Here is a 17,008-nt window from a genome sequence, read left to right as displayed (position 1 = left end):
AAGTCTGAGCTCTGGCTGGGCCACTCAAGGACATTCACAGAGTTGTCCTGAAGCCACTCCTTTGATATCTTGGCTTTGTGCTTAGGGTCGTCGTCCTGCTGAAAGATGAACCGTCGCCCCAGTCTGAGGTCAAGAGCGCTCTGGAACAAGTTTTCATCCAGGATGTCTCTGTACATTGCTGCAGTCATCTTTCTCTTTATCCTGACTCGTCTCCCAGTTCCTGCTGCTGAAAAACATCCCCACAGCATGATGCTGCCACCACCATGCTTCACTGTAGGGATGGTATTGGCCTGGTGATGAGCGGTGCCTGGTTTCCTCCAAACGTGACGCCTGGCATTCACACCAAAGAGTTCAATCTTTGTCTCATCAGACTAGAGAATTTTGTTTCTCATGGTCTGAGAGTCCTTCCGGGGCCTTTTGGCAAACTCCACGTGGGCTGCCATGTGCCTTTTACTAAGGAGTGGCTTCCATCTGGCCACTCTACCATACAGGCCTGATTGGTGGGTTGCGGCAGAGATGGTTGTCCTTCTGGAAGGTTCTCCTCTCTCCACAGAGGACCTCTGGAACTCTGGCAGAGTGACCATCGGGTTTTTGGTCACCTCCCTGACTAAGGCCCTTCTCACCCGATCGCTCAGTTTAGATGGCCGGCCAGCTCTAGGAAGAGTCCTGGTGGTTTCGAACTTCCTCCACTTACAGATGATGGAGGCCACTGCGCTCATTGGGACCTTCAAAGCAGCAGAAATTTTCTGTAACCTTCCCCAGATTTGTGCCTTGAGACAATCCTGTCTCAGAGGTCCACAGACAATTCCTTTGACTTCATGCTTGGTTTGTGCTCTGACATGAACTGTCAACTGTGGGACCTTATATAGACAGTTGTGTGCCTTTTCAAATCGTGTCCAATCAACTGAATTTACCACAGGTGGACTCCAATTAAGCTGCAGAAACATCTCAAGGATGATCAGGGGAAACATGATGCACCTGAGCTCAATTTTGAGTTTCATGGCAAAGGCTGTGGATACTTCTGTACATGTGCTTTCTCAATTTTTTTATTTTAATAAATTTGCAAAAACCTCAAGTAAACATTTTTCACGTTGTCATTATGGGGTGTTGTGTGTAGGATTCTGAGGAAAAAAATGAATTTAATCTATTTTGGAATAAGGCTGTAAAATAACAAAATGTGGAAGAAGTGATGCACTGTGAATACTTTCCGGATGCACTGTACTTATGGTGCATAGTCCCCATGTCAGTTATGCAGCTGTATGCTCTCATAAAACATTGTCATTAAATACTCCTGGAAAATCAGAGTAGAGCATTCAGATTTGATCAAGATTTTGATTTGAAGGCAGGACTCGATACCAGTAAATGAGGGTTAGAAGCAGATTTTCAATTCAAAAGTTTATATTTTAACCAATTCATTTTTCATTCTCAGTATTCAGTTAACACTAAAATCTCTGAAACCTACGAAAAAAACTTGTAATCCCAGGTCTGTAATCATCGTCTTTTGCTTTGCAAATGTGTAGATCAGCACAAGCAGCAAGCAGCCAACTATCCCATCCACCAAGCATCCCCCCCAACACAGTTGAAGTCAGTCACAAACTTCTCCCAGCTCAAGTCTCTTTGTCGTGGTATGAGGTGGCTGGAGTTGTATAGGGTAAATAATATGTTGTTATTTGGAATACATACATTTCATGTGTGTTCTGTGTCCACAGAGATCTGTGTAAGTGTAGGATGACATGAAATGTGAGGCAAGAAATGCTGAACACATACCTAAAACAGAAAATTTTCCCATGATATACTAATACTTATGCGAAGTGTATAATGGGTGAAGATTTAGTCCAAATATCAAATAAACATGTGTGCTTTTATTCAAGAATATAACCAAAGACCAAAATGCATTTGATTTACATGTTGCTGTCAATGAGTTAAAAACCCAAGCTCAAATGTCAACTGACAGTTGATATGTATTCTTGGGTGATGCAGAGGTAAGAACTGCTGCCTAATAACCAAAAGGTTCCGGGTTTGAGTCCAGGCGCTCCGCATTTTGAGTAGTGAGCTGCTATTATTATTACTATAATATAATAAAAACATACATTTGATTTGAGTCCGTAACTCCCTGTGTAAATTTTGGCTACTTGTAAAAGTTAGCGCTTTTTTATTATTCAGTTTTATTCTGCCAGTGACAGTTACATGGTACAATGAATTTGCCTCCCCCTCTCTGCATTGATGGATTTTATCTCCATTCTTATCACAATGGCAGCAATGACCACAGTTGTTGCTGTGGCTCATGCCTGCTCAGAACCATTTGTTGTACCGGCATTCAAAGATACGATGTCTCGTGACCGCTATCAAGCCTATCACACGGCATTTGCACTTTGACAGCAAAGACACACATGCAGAACATGACATTTGAGCTTGGGTTTTTAGCGCTTTGACAGCAACATGTAAATTGAATGATTTTTTTCTTCACTGTTTATAATTTTGAATAAAAGTGTATGTGTATAATTGATATTTGGACTAGTCTTCACACATTATGCACTTCACACCATTATTAGTATAACATGGAAAATTTTTTTTTTTTTTTAGCATTTCATTGATTTTATTACAATCAAATAATATTCCATACACGCAAGTCAAGTTTCACAAAACTAGGTTCGAAACAAATCAACCCCCACCCATGAGAAAGAGAGCTAGGCCAGCAGAGTAAAACTTTAAAGTAGTACTTTAAAGTAGTAAAAATAAGTAAACAGATAAATGAATAAAAAAGAGGGGAGAGAATCCGTTTCCTCAATTTAAATATTTATTCTAAAATGTTATTGATTACATTCTGCCGGGTTTTGAAAAAGTTTTGTACCGATCCTCTAAGTGAGAGGATTTTTTTTCAATTTAAAATAGTATATAACATCAGTTACTCACTGTCTTAGAATAGGAGAGAATAGGATTCTTCCAGGTGAGCAAGATAAGTCTGCGTGCCAATAGTGTAGTAAAGGCAATTACAGTTTATTTGTCCTTCTCCACTTTAAGCCCATCTGGAAGTATACCAGACACAGCTGTTAATCGATTAGGAGGGTTAGACACACAAAGGCTGTCTGAAAGGCATTTAAAGATTATGGCCCAGAATGATGTTAATTTGGTGCATGCCCAAAACATGTGGCCCAGTGAGGCTGGAGCTAGACTGCACCGTTTGTACGTTGTATCTTGCCCTGGAAATATTTTGGACAATTTTGAATGAGACTAATGTGCTCAATACATAATTTTAAGTTTAATAATTATATGCCTTGTGCATACGGAACTTGAGTGAATTCTGTGCATTGCTGCCCTCCACTCCTTTTCTGAGATGTTGAGTGAGAGATCCTTTTTCCACTGGACTCTTGGATCTTTGAACAGGAGGGACTGTAAAATAGTTTTAAATATTACGGAGATGCTGTCTGAGTCCTCAAGACTAATCAATAATTTTTCCAGCATAGAGGTAGATGGGAGGTGAGGAAAACTGGGAAGGTTTCATTTAACAAAGATTTTAATTTGAAGGTAGTGAAAGAAATTTGTTGCTGGAAAGTTAAATTTGGAGTGTAATTGTTCGTAGGATGCAAAGACATTGTCTATGTACAGATCTCTAAGTGATTTAATCGCAAATGTTTTCCAGACATTAAAAACCGGGTACGTTTGAAAGGGTGGTAAAAGGTGGTTCTCGTGCAGAGGTGCCACAGATAAAAGCTTCTCTATCTTAAAATACTTCCTACATTGGTTCCATATTCTGTGTGAGTGAAGCACAGTTGGGTTGTTAGTATATTGGCGATGACTTGTACTTATTAGGGTACAAAGCAAGGAATATAAAGAAGTACTGTAGGATTTTATTTTTTTATTGCAGACCAAGCCTGTGTATGTTCATCTATTTATGTCAATTTTCAGGTTTTTATAGCTTGTATATTTGCCACCCAGTAATAAACCACCTTCTGCCTTAGGTCTTTATAGTGTCGCCCTTTGGATATATAGATGTTTTGAATTCCAAATAAATGAGGTTATGTTTGAATCTAATTTTTTTTTAAATGATTTCTTTATGTATATTGGAATGTTTTGAAATAGAAAAAGAAGCTTAGGAAGGATATTCATCTTGACAATGTTAATTCTTCTAGCTAGTGAGATGAATGGTAGACCATCTATGCAAGCCTTGCTTAATTTTTTGCATACAGACAGCAGAATTTTGTTGATAAAGAGCTTTATGTTTATTTGTGATGTTTACCCCTACGCATTTAAACTGATCTGTGATGATAAAAGGGAAGGTGTCCAATCTAATATCGTGTGCTTGAGAATTCACTTATTATTATTCAAATTGATTCTGAGGCCAGAAATCTTTTGAAATTCTGTTGGTGTTGTTAGGACTGCAGGCACAGTATTTTGTGGATCTGATATATACAGTACCATATCATCTGCACATACAGAAATTTTATGTTCAAGCCCTTCTCTGATAATCCCCTTTATCTCATATGCATTTCGACAGTGAACTGCCAGTGGCTCTATAGCGATTGCAAAAAGCAGAGGTGACAAGGGGCCTCCTTGTCGAGTACCATATTCTAGTTTGAAGTACTCTGAATTAATGTTGTTAATACAAATTGAAGCCTCTGGACTGGTATACAGTAGTTTGATCCATGCACAAATTTCTCCAATGTAGTGAAAATATAATAATATTATAATATAATAATAATATCTCCAGGAAGTTAGACTTTATGGGTGAATATATTACATTAAATAGGTGTTGAAGACTGGAAGCTAAGTGTCTGCCTTTAATAAATTCAGTTTGGTCTTGTGATATTATCAAAGGAAGCACTTTTTCCATCCTTCTAGCTAGGACTTTGGAGTGTATCTTAACATCATTATTCAGAAGTGAAACTGGTCTGTATAATGCACATTGTAATAAGTCCTTATCTTGCTTAGGAAAGATGGTAACTAATGCTTGGAGAAATGTTTGAGGTAGAATTTTATTGTCTCTAGCTTCTGTAAATGTTGCTAATAAAAAGGGAGCTCGTTTAATTGAGAATTTTTTATTATATTCGGCAGGGTAGCCATCCGGGCCTGCTGCTTTCCCACTCTGAAGTGAATTTATAGCATCTAGTAATTCTCCAGAGGTTTATCCAATTCCTCTGCAATGAGAGTATCTAGTTGTGGTATCTGTAATGCATCCCGAAATATATTAAGTTGTGTCTTGTCTTCTTAAAACTCAGTAAAATATAAAGACTTACAGAAGTCTCTAAATGTGTGCATTATATTTTTATGGTCAATGATTTTGTCTCCATCTGTGTTGGTGATTGCTGATATTGCATTGCGAAGTTTCTGCTTGTGGATTTGTTGAGCTAAGATCTTATTATCTTTCTCTCCATGTTCATAGTAATGATGTCTTGATTTAAAAATGAGTTATTTTATTTCTTTAGTTGTCAAGAGGTTGAGTTCTGAATGTAGAGCCTGTCTTTTCCCATGAAGTGCCTCATTTGGACACCTGGCATGTTCTTGATATATTTTGGTAATTTCACTGATTAGCTCTGATACCTTCTAGGTTTCCAATTTACTTCTGTGAGAAAGATATGAGATAATCTGTCCTCTTAAGAAAGCCTTCAGAGTTCCCCAGAACATTCCTGCAGAAACCTCTGAGGATGTATTTGTCTCTGAAGAGAAATCGATTTGCTTGGATATAAAGTGGGTTAAGACACCAGCTGCAAGATGAGTATGGGGGGCATAGTGATATAAGCTCCATGGTCAGAGATTTAATTGTAGGCAAGAAATTGTTATCTACAAAGAAATAATCAATTCTTGAGTAGCAGTGATGCATTGGTGAGTAGAAGGAATATAGTGAATGGAACAACACAAGCCTTTTAGTCTGAGATTTCAGATTTATGCTTTACAAATACATTTTTTAATCTTGAATTTTCAGGTGAATTGCCTTGTGATAAATATTTATAGTAAAGTGCTTTTTTGAGCTTGGGTGTTTTTGGCAGCACAATTTCATTGTAAGGTGCTTTCTCAAGTTCAAGTTTGCAATTTTATGATGGCACACATTCATAATAAAACTGTATTTGTTAGTTTGATTTTTGAGATGTTACACCTTAATAGCAAAAATGCATTTTCAAGATTTGACTTGTAGTCACAGTGCCTTTATGAGTGGTGAATGTTCACAGAGAATTTCTGATTTTTGGACTTTGGACGTGGAAAGAACAAGTATGTAGATACTTGTGCTTTTAATTTTTTGCCAGTCTCAAACACTTTTGTTTGTGTTTTGCACTAGGTTATTTTTTCCATGTTATTGTGGTTAGTTCTTTGACACCTCAAAGCCATTCAGTTCTCAACTTGAGGTGTTGCAGTTTCAGTTTAAACAGTTCACAGCCAGAATTTTTTCCTTGCTAGGAGGCAGTTGTCAGGCTGTCAGTTTACTGAGATGTTTATGTTTAAACCTATACGGCTGTACTTTGCCAGATGATGACAATGTCAGGAGGGTATCACACTGATCTAATACCAACCGAGGGAGAGCAGACACAAGCATCCTATTGTTTAATATGTAAAGGTTACCTGAATTGTCAGGTAAATTACTGGTAGGTAAATTAATGTTAATGTTAGAGACATCTTCGTGCATAAAGGAAAATTCTGATATAACTCCATCAGACTGTTTAGACCAAAAATACCACTGAAGCTGATACAAAAGGCTTGAATTACATTACAGTGTACATTATGCAAATTACTCTTATTTAGGTGTCCCTTGTTAAACAATGTTGCATTTTCCCAAACTTATATGTGACTAATTGCAAAATGAAAAAAATTAAAAGGACATACTCTTCACAATGCTGAACACTTTGCTGTATACAGTAAGTTCATCATTATAATGGTAATCACAAATCACATCAATCTTACATGAACATCCTCGATAGTCTGAAAGTTTGTATTAGCTATGTATGTAGCTTTTGTATGTATTCTGCAAAATATCACATCCAGTAAAAAAATCCATGCCTCAAAGACAGAATGAACAGACTCTAGCTAAGAAAGAAAATTGTGCATATTGTTTCTGTAAATTATAGTGTGCTTGCAATGATACGGCAAAATACTGCTGGGCGGTATTGATGTAAATTTCAGTGTTTGTAGAAAGCATTCAAATCAGCGGTGAGACCAGATGTTGCCTGCTGGATGAAGAAGACCAGTAAGATTAAGCACTTGTTGTAGAGCTGTCATTAAAGTATGTTGTCTATGTGGTGCATCTTAACTAGCCACCTACAATGGAAATAATCAGAATATTTTACAAAACCTGAAGGAAATTAGAAACTCAGTTAAACATTTTGAATAATTGTAGTTTTCTGCTGCGAAATTCAACAGCAATATATACACAAATTTGGAAAGCCAATATTACACTAACAGTCTTAACAGACATGGAAACTGTCAAGACTACTACAGTTATAAGATGTAAGTGGAACAGCTTACGGTCACAGAGAGCACAACTAATAATAAAAGAGATCTTGAAACATCTTGAATAATGGATTCTACAATGAGTTTAGTATCATACAAGAAGTCAAGCAACCTTACCGAAATCCCAGAATTAAAAGATAATGATTTTAAAATAGGTAAAAATAAAGCCAATAAAAAAAACAACAAAAATGTCAGAAATAACAACACAACAGATGAATCTGTAGCCAAGGACAAATCTTACACGTAACTTTCTTCTTTTCACTGTAGATTAGTCTATCACCCTGTAGTAACTGTCATTTATCAAACTGTCCTTACATGAACAGGAATGGGATCTTAACTGTTTTTACACAAATTGACAGTATAATAGAATTGGGGGATTGTGCTGGGAAAAGTAACAGACATTTCTGGCGACTACAGCACCTGGATAATGACACAGGTGTCACTGGAGAACAGCGAGCCTGGTAGACAAGAAGAACATTTCCAGGAACAAGTGTTATTGTCACCTTTAAGTTGCAAGGACTGGGAATGAGGGAATGGCTGTATGAGCCCCACAGGTCTGCGGATTTAAGGCACAAGTGAAATCTCAGACACTTAGATTAGACACTTGCTTAGATTCTTTGTTTATCTAAGCAAATGTTAGACATTCTTTAGTTCCTCTTTGTTTACTGGTGGAAGATAATGCCACAAAACTGATCGGAGATTGACACGAGAAATCTTCTTTTTGTACTTTCTGAAGGTGGCTGAGGGAGAAAAAGGAAATTAGTAAATCTCAGCTCAAGAATGTAATGAGAAAATCCACAAAATTGAAAACCTGCAAAGTGTTGCGAGCTGTGTTAATGTAGGTGGATGATAGGGATGCAACATTATAAACATGGAGGCAGAGAATTAGAACAAAAGAAATGTTCTGGGAAAATCTGATCGCCTTTCATACAGTATGTATTGCATGTACAGTATAGTGACATAACAATATTTACTTTGTAGACACTCTTCTTTTTCCTCTTCATATTTTCCCATTTTGATGTGTGGTCTTCTCCAAACAGCATGGTCCAGCACCTCTTCGCCAGTTAAGCCCTTTTCCTTCAGATCATTTTTTACTTTTTCCATCCACCTCTGCTTTGGTTTCCGTTGCTTTCTCTTTCCCTGTACTTGCATTCCCATCACCTTTTTGTCCCCATATTCATTGTCTGTCCTTGTCACATATCCATACAATTTTAACCTACTTTCCGGTGCTTTAATAGATATTTCCAATTGTCTCATTTCTTATTTTGCTCTTTTTTCTGTAACTCCACACATCCATCTCAGCATTCTTATTTCTGCCTCATCTAACTTCTTCTCATTTTGCTCCCTTTACTGCCCATCTCCCAGCTCCATAAATTATTGCTGGTCTTACCACTATCTTAAAAACTTTACCTTTAAAATTCGCCCCCCTAATTCTTCAATCACACAAAACCCCTGATACCTTAGTCTAATCTTCCATCCACACTGCACTCTATGGGTTATCAATTTGCATTGTAGACCTCATGTGCACATATGGACATTGCTATATGGTACTGACATTGCTTGTCTGTGAAATGCAGGCACTAGACTTTCATCCACCACTCCGACTGGTTCATGGTTAGAACTGTACACCCAGAGTAAGTGTCTGAACTTTATTCCTGATAGTTATCCAATACTGGGATCACGCTCATTACTACGGCTGGATTACTGATTTTGTGTTATGTAGTTGTTAATATTTTTGTGTGTATGTTTTTTTTGTCTAAATTTGCATCTAGTTGTGTTTTTTTTAGATATTATAAGATACTACATTGTACTTTTAGCTAAACCCTTAAAGTGTGTCATTGTGATCTGTGAGTTTTATTCCACTTTGCATGATTTTACTTAAGACAGCTAACTGTGGCCATGAATAGACTTAGCTGAAGCATTTACAGCTTTTTCAGCTTCACTAAACTTCTCCTTCCATTTCAGACCTCACCATACACGGCTAACGTGATCTCATCTTTTTTTTTTTTAATTTTGGGTTGTTTAGTATTTTTATTGTGAGGGTTAGTTAACCCAAAATACTGATATTTCAAAATGTCCTTTCTTAGAGGGTTCCTACTGCCCTAGAAGTACAATCCTGACAAAAATTCAGCTTTTTAACTAAATGGAAACTGGTGTTTTTGTTGAGATGTCAGTCAGTCGCTCCACTTTGTATTATATACAGTATATACTGTATATACAGTATAATGCACATGTTTGGCTGTATCACTTTGATGTTTAAATTTGAATTCTATTGTTATGACGGTTATGTCTTCGGGCCACCATTTCAAACATTTATTTCAGTCGAGGGCGCAGCCTGTTTTGTGATTCTTATTATGGGCACAGCCACATTGTTTTCTAGTAACAGCACTCGTGGCCTGGTATGCATCTCATGCTGTCATATTTGATATTGCTGAGGCATAAGTAGTACATAAATTGGTGTCATGATAGTCATGGCATCCTAGTTTGCAGATTTTCTCTATAAATCAAACTTGATGTCCAATACTTTTTTATTTTTTTTGGTTTAGTTTTTACATTTTAGGGTTTTGAAATTTGATATTTTGGCTTCCTTTGCAGTGTTATGACCATTTACCCTCTTCCCAACAGTGTCTTTGCTTTCTTCCTAAAAATACAAATACACTTTTTTCATCTCCTGAGCCTTTCATTCTTTATTTTCCAAACTTCTAACACCTGTACCCAACTCACTGCTTCCTGATTCATGAAACCTGCTCATGGTTGTTCACCTCCGTTACACTGAGTGCCGTTTTCATGGCCACTGGCTTGTGAACTTTCCCTTTTGTTCTTTTAAGGTGATGAGTCCTCTTACCTCAACTTTGTGCGCATACCACATTGGAGATGCAATTGCCAAGGAGCTCAGCCACACACCAGCTACAGAAAAAGAAATGGATCAAAATTAGCATTACAGACCAAAATCAGTTTTTGAAAGCAACAAAACACATGTGAGGATTGCATGATTATTTTCAGCCATTAAGAAACGCATCAGTTGCACTTGAACAGATGAACACTGTATCTGTGGATGATTTCTCACAGATGCCATAAACATCATGAAAGACTTAGTCAAGCTTAGGGTATAGCTAGTGGCATGACTCAGGAAAGCCCTCTGGACTACTTCAATCCACAGGAAGGTCAGACTTGAAATATTTTGAAAAATTTCAGCTGCAAAACAAATATGATCCTGAGGGCAGCAGTCTTTTAAGCTGTGCCAAGTGTTAAATGAATAATCGGTTTCTGATTTTAACTGGAAACAATGAACTGTATACAAGTGAGAATGCATGGAGGTGTTAAGATAAAATATTACAACAAAAAAGAAATCTGCCTATAATTATCTGTTGGACAGTTAAATAAATACAGCACTTCTTTGATTTAAAGGGTCTACAGTAGGTGAAGTCCATACAGGTTTGGAGTTGTATTTTTATGTTTGATCTTTTATTGTTTGAGCCTCATGGTGCCTTTTTATCTAATTTAACATATGTATGAAAATATTAGTGAATAACAGTGCATTGAGACAGAAAATGCTCTTGAGCCAATCCCTGAACAAAGAACAACATTCAGGAGAAATCCAAAAGCACTGGGTAAACAAAGGAAGAACTCAAAAGTGTAACAAAAGTATAACAAAAAAAGAAGCAAAATAATTACATTGCAACCTCTCCAGGCCTACCCATATAAGTCAAACAGGTGGACTGGCCAGTCTTCTTGCCCACAGATATATACAGAAGCCCACTGTTATCTATCTGTTGTTCACATGGTGTACCTTTCTTCTGCCAGTCACATGCCAGCCCTAGCTCACCCCTCAGCTCTATGATCCTGGAGTCACTTGTCATCCTTTAACTGTAACATGGACACCTGGCTTGACCTCAGACTCACAAGCTGCATCCATGAGCCTTCCACGGCTTTAATGAGACAGATTTCACATATAGCCTTATATTGGTAGCAGGGCCATCTTAACACATGGACCCCACGAGCATAGCCCCATGCTAATCTATGTATGTTGTGAATTGCTGAGTGTTTGTGGAAGTAGGGGCCCCAGTGCGCTGCTTTGCCCAAGGGCCTATAATGCTGTTAAGACAGCCCTGTCTAGTAGTGAATCAAGAGTATCAGCCATTTCTTTCCTAGCAAGCAGTTCTCTAGATTATTATAGATGTCCCTACCTGTTGTTTATTTGGGACTAGCAAAATACCCGCGCTTCGCAGCGGAGAAGTAGTGTGTTAAAGAAGCAATGAAAAAGAAAAGGAAACATTTTGAAAATAGCGTAACCTGACTGTCAATGTAATTGTTTTGTCACTGTTGTGAGTGATGAGTGTTGTTGTCATATATATATATATATATATATATATATATATTTACACACACACACATAAACATATATATATACATATCTATACATATATACATATATATATATCTACATATATACACACACATATACACACACATACATACACACACATAAATACACACAAATACATATATATATATACATACATACATACACACACACATATATAAACATATATATACATATACATACATATCTACATATATACACACACAGCTATTTCAGTATCAGTGCAATACGCTGTTTGTTAAAACAGTTGACTCCGCTCTTACGTGCAATAACAAATCAAATCATTCAGTTGTCTTTGCTCATATGTCATTTTAGAGCTGGGCGCCTGGCATCTTTTTGGCCACAGTTCGTTTCTGTTTGGTGTGAGGTTCTGTATTGTGGAGATTCTCAGGATGGACTGCAGGTGCTCATCAGTGAGGCGACTCCTGTGTGCTGTTTTGTTAGTCTTTATCACTGAGAAGAGCTTCTCACACAGATATGTGCTACCAAACATGCACAAGGTTCGAGCCGCATGTAGGCGGACTTTTTTTGTTCTTCAAAGTCACCAAAGCGCCGTGCAAACTCAGTGCGCAATAACTCTAGCCGCAATAACTTGCAGCATCATAGGGTAGACTTGATTAACGCGGTAAGTGTTCGGCAAGGCAGCTGAAGCGCTGCATTATGGGATCTGTAGTTTATTGTGTTACCAGCGCTTCATATACCGGGCCATTAATAACAATAATACAGTATATAAAATGATCTCGGGCGGATATAATTACACGCCGGGCGGATGTGGCCCGACCCTTGAGTTTGACACATATGGACTAAATAGAACTTGAAAAGATATATTTTTCAAATGTGATCGCGCAATTCAGATAGAGTTGGCGCCAAGACTACAGCCTGCATGCCTCAATGAGTCATCCTCCCTCGCTCTTACTTTTTACCGTTCATCTAATGAATACACTGAGTATGGCTTTACCAAAACAATCATTGATGGCGAATAAAGTATCCATTATTCGAGTATGTATACATATATATATACCAGCGTATCAGCGAAGTAGTGTGTTAAAAAGCTAGAAAAGAAAAGGGAACATTTTAAAAATAACGTAACATGACTGTCAATATACAGTATTTGTTTTGTGAGTGTTACTGAGTGTTGCTGTCATCAAGGATTTGATTATCATTATTTCTTTCAATCAGGTTCGTATTTGTAGGATGTGTTGTGTTCAAGTTACATTCCGTGTTTGTCAATCGTTGTAAAGATGACAGGTTTCATTCATCGATTCGTTTCTTACTGCATCAATAAACAGCTCGTCTTCTTCTTTATCTGAGACCTGACACACTGCATGCACGGGTTTTTTTTTTCACTGTCTTCCTTTAGCGGGACATTGACTTTTTCCACCGTGTGCTTTGTTTCCGCAGTAGCTGGATTTATAAATATGCTTATCAGGCGCTTCATATTTTTGCTGCCTTTTCAATTGTGTAATTCGGTTTTGTTCAGCTCTTTGGAACTGTTGCCTTTTATCTGTGCACTGCGTCAGTTCACGTGAGCCGCTCGGTGTACATGCATCGAAGGTTCCCAGCTGTGCTGGTGCCATCTCGTGCTATGTCCATAGCTGTATTTAATGTTACCTTAGTCCTGGCACTTAAAACTTTCTCTCGCAGTTTCGCTGAGTTTGTGTCAAACACCACCCTGACCATCTCATCTTCCTCTCCATAAGCACAGTCCTTTACCCGTGAATATTTAGTGGGAGTTTGCTATTGGATTGCGCTGACGGACGGCCTTATATGGGCAGGCACTAAATTACAAGCGCCAGCGCAGCCTGTCTATGAACTTAATTTAAAGTGTAGGTTTACATCGTGCTTTGTTTCCGAAGTTGCAGAACTCATGAATATGGTTGTATATGTCACTCGCTCGCTTCTTATTGTTTCGCTGCCTTCTCAATTATATAATGCATGTTTTCTTAAGCGCTTTTTTGAGGTCTTCCTGATTTTCTATGTACTGCGTGATTACGTGGGAGGCGTGATGATGTCACACGAAACTCCGCCCCCACGGCGTTGAAGCTCATCTCCATTACAGTAAATGGAGAAAAACTGCTTCCAGTTATGACCATTACGCGTAGAATTTCGATATAAAACCTGCCCAACTTTTGTAAGGAAGCTGTAAGGAATGAACCTGCCAAATTTCAGCTTTCCACCCACACGGGAAGTTGGAGAATTAGTGATGAGTCAGTGAGTGAGTGAGTGAGTGAGTGAGTGAGTGAGTGAGGGCTTTGCCTTTTATTAGTATAGATCACCATTAAGTGCTGTGGAAATGTCACCCTGGTGACACCTGCTTGTCTTTGTATTTTCCCATTCACAAATGCTCCGACCACTACGTCAATACCGTAAACATAATCAAACAGGGCACTCATTTCTGGAACTGTACAATACAAAAGCGAGTCCAAAACGTTTATAAATCACAAAGAATAACAAGCGTCTAAAGACTTCCAATTATTGGCCTTACTAACAAACAAATCCCAAAGGTATTCTTAGTGAAAAAACCTTGAATACTCTGAACTAGAATTAATTTTGGTAGACATTAACAACTTTGGAGTGTGACTATTTGTTTGGTTTAGCAAAACGGTTAAGATAAGATTTACTGTTTTGTAATGAATTACAATAAATGTTCAGTTTCAGAGGGAGTAAAGCTAGCAAGCATTTTACTTTTATAATTAGGTTTAAGAGCAGCTTAGATAATGCAAACAGCATCAAATAATTGAAGCAGGGAATGTGTAATGACTTTTGTTTTGTTTGTCACTGTTTATATTAATGTTCTCTTTTTCTTGGTTTAGTATTTAAATTATTATTGTTTTTGTTTTGTCTGTAGCTATCTTTTTGCGATAGTTTTTTAGGGTTGCCTTACTTCTTGTCAGTCACGTGACTTGAAAGTCATGTGTTTAATTGTGTTAAGACACAGGTATTTTAATTAAATTCTTTTTTTGAGTGTGCCTTGTCCTTTTTTATTAGGGAATTCAAGAATGTTTGTTTTGGCTCCTCTGGCCTTTGCTTTATTTCTAGGTTCAGATGTTTTGAACAACATTTTAGGCTTGAATTTTTATTCCATTGTCCCTTTAATAATTGACCTCATTGCGTTCTGGATATGCACCCAGAGGCCCCTTTTCATCTCGCTACTACATGATGAAATCATCTAGGGGGAAGGTCGATGAAACAAATGAGTGTCCACACATCAAAATCACCAAAGGGGACCTCCTCCCCATGCTTGAGCGACACAAATCAAGAGTGGGAAGCAACTGTGCTACATGACACAACAGGGTGTCTGTGTGCAAACTGTTGAAAGGGAAATCAACTCTCTGCTCTGGAGCTCTTTTCATTACATCACTCAGGGGTCTGTGGGGGTATTAATCTGGACTTGACCTCAGGCTGTCTTTTACCATCAATTTAGCCTGTTTCATGAGTCTTATTTCTTAACGTCACATAAAATCTTGAGCACATTATCATTTAGTATGCTTACTGCATGACTGTATATTAATAATTCAGTTCTGAAATGCTTTCCTTATCTACTCTGGTTATTTAGAAAATGTGCCTTTTTCGAGTTGTAGTATAAACTTTGAAATTAGCCATTCAGCTCATGTGACCTCAGATGAACTACTCTTGCGTCATCAAGAGGGAAGGATAAATTCCAAAGTCGCCAAAAAATATGAAAATAGGGGATAAACTGTCATGGAAATTATCAACCTCTGTATGCAAGTGAAAAATACATAATTTGCTCATCATCTGCAATGACTTTAAAGAGTACCACTGTACATATGGGTGATGTTACGGACCCATAGGTGATATTAATCCATGAGCAGCTGAGGCTCCTCAGTTAAAGCAAAAGAAGACCCTGTTGTTTTGTGTCCAACCAATAGCTAATAAATAAAAATATAGAAATGTTAAAGAAACAATAAAAAAGTAATATTAAGCATTTGTTGAACAAGAGAATTCTGGGGGAAAGAAAAGTTATATCTAGTGTATGGGAAAACCAAAGACAAGAAAAAACCTTAAGTGTTTGATACTGAAATTCTGAACCAGGATTTCTTCTATAGTGAGTTTGGCTTCTTGCTTAATTTTAATGACTATGTTAAAAGAGCTTTACTGGTTTTTACAGTGAAAGGAACATTTCATTTGAACTTGCCTATAGTCTAAATAAATATACAATATGTGTTCTGTTTTACATGAGAAATCAAAGATTTAATGTAACAGGACTAGGAAAATCAGACATTGTGCCAAGTTGAAAACCATAAAGTCAAAAACGTTTTCCAGTCCTAAATGCTAACCAGTAAATCAAACCACGTCAAAACAAGCAGAACTTCACCAAAATTCACCACCTAGAGTCCACCTAAGTCTCACGTGACAACTTAAATACAGTTGCTCTGGTGACATTGGCAAACGCAGCCTTCCAGTAGATGATGGTTATTGTCACTGTAACAGGAACACTATTTATAAATCAGTCAGTATCATATGTATTGATTCTGGGTGTTATTGTAAGTTATTCTTTGTTATGCTTTGTTAAGTTGTTTTTTTTAACCACCTCTGTCGTAGTGTACTGAGCCCTATTTTTATGAACTGCACTGTATAAGGTATTAGGTAGAATTGTTTATAGATCTTTACATGTTCACCCCTTTGTCAACATTTTCTTCCAGTAGTCCAATTTTCTCTCACAGTCCAAAAAATCTGCATGTTTGGTTGATTGGCAACTCTAAATTGCCCCAAAACGTTAGTGTGAGTGTCAGGACTCACCCTGGCTTCTTTTCATTAGTGTTTTGTTTTTCATCCTGCCCCTTTTTTTTTATTTGTTAATTTTCCTTAAGTATTAGTTACATTTTGCTTACTGTGTGTCTGACCCATTCAATTTTTGATTCCAATCCTTTGTAAACTTTTACATTTATCATGAAGTACTCATCTTTTGTGAGTTATTATTAATGTAGGCAAGCTTGCTGCTTCTGACACATTTTGTATTAAGGATTTTTTTTTCTGGTTTGTGACCTTAGCTTTTATTTTGATTCATATTTCAAGTTATTGTAATGAGCCCCAAGATGTCAAGACTGAGACACACACCAAATAGAAGTTTAGCCCAATAACGGACATGTTTATTTAAAAACAAATGATTCACAGCCATGTTTCCAGCAGAATCAACTTTCACTGTTAAAGATGTGAGAAACATCT

General features: G+C 37.4%; 1 protein-coding gene across 1 annotated transcript in view; it reads right to left on the bottom strand.

Moving 5' to 3' along the window:
• The window catches only part of LOC120539491 (pyroglutamylated RF-amide peptide receptor), a 66,802-nt gene that overhangs the window by 9,908 nt on the left and 39,886 nt on the right, over window positions 1-17,008 (bottom strand). Inside the window, exon 3 of the mRNA XM_039769596.1 lies at window positions 10,283-10,344. Within this exon, the coding sequence (XP_039625530.1) occupies window positions 10,283-10,344 (62 nt within the window). The remainder of the gene's footprint in view (window positions 1-10,282; window positions 10,345-17,008) is intronic.

This window comes from Polypterus senegalus, chromosome 11 (genome assembly GCF_016835505.1).
Source record: "Polypterus senegalus isolate Bchr_013 chromosome 11, ASM1683550v1, whole genome shotgun sequence".
NCBI classification, from domain to species: Eukaryota; Metazoa; Chordata; class Cladistia; order Polypteriformes; family Polypteridae; genus Polypterus; species Polypterus senegalus.
The sequence above is the reverse complement of the archived record's forward strand: the minus strand, read 5'-3'. Positions and strand labels throughout refer to the sequence as shown.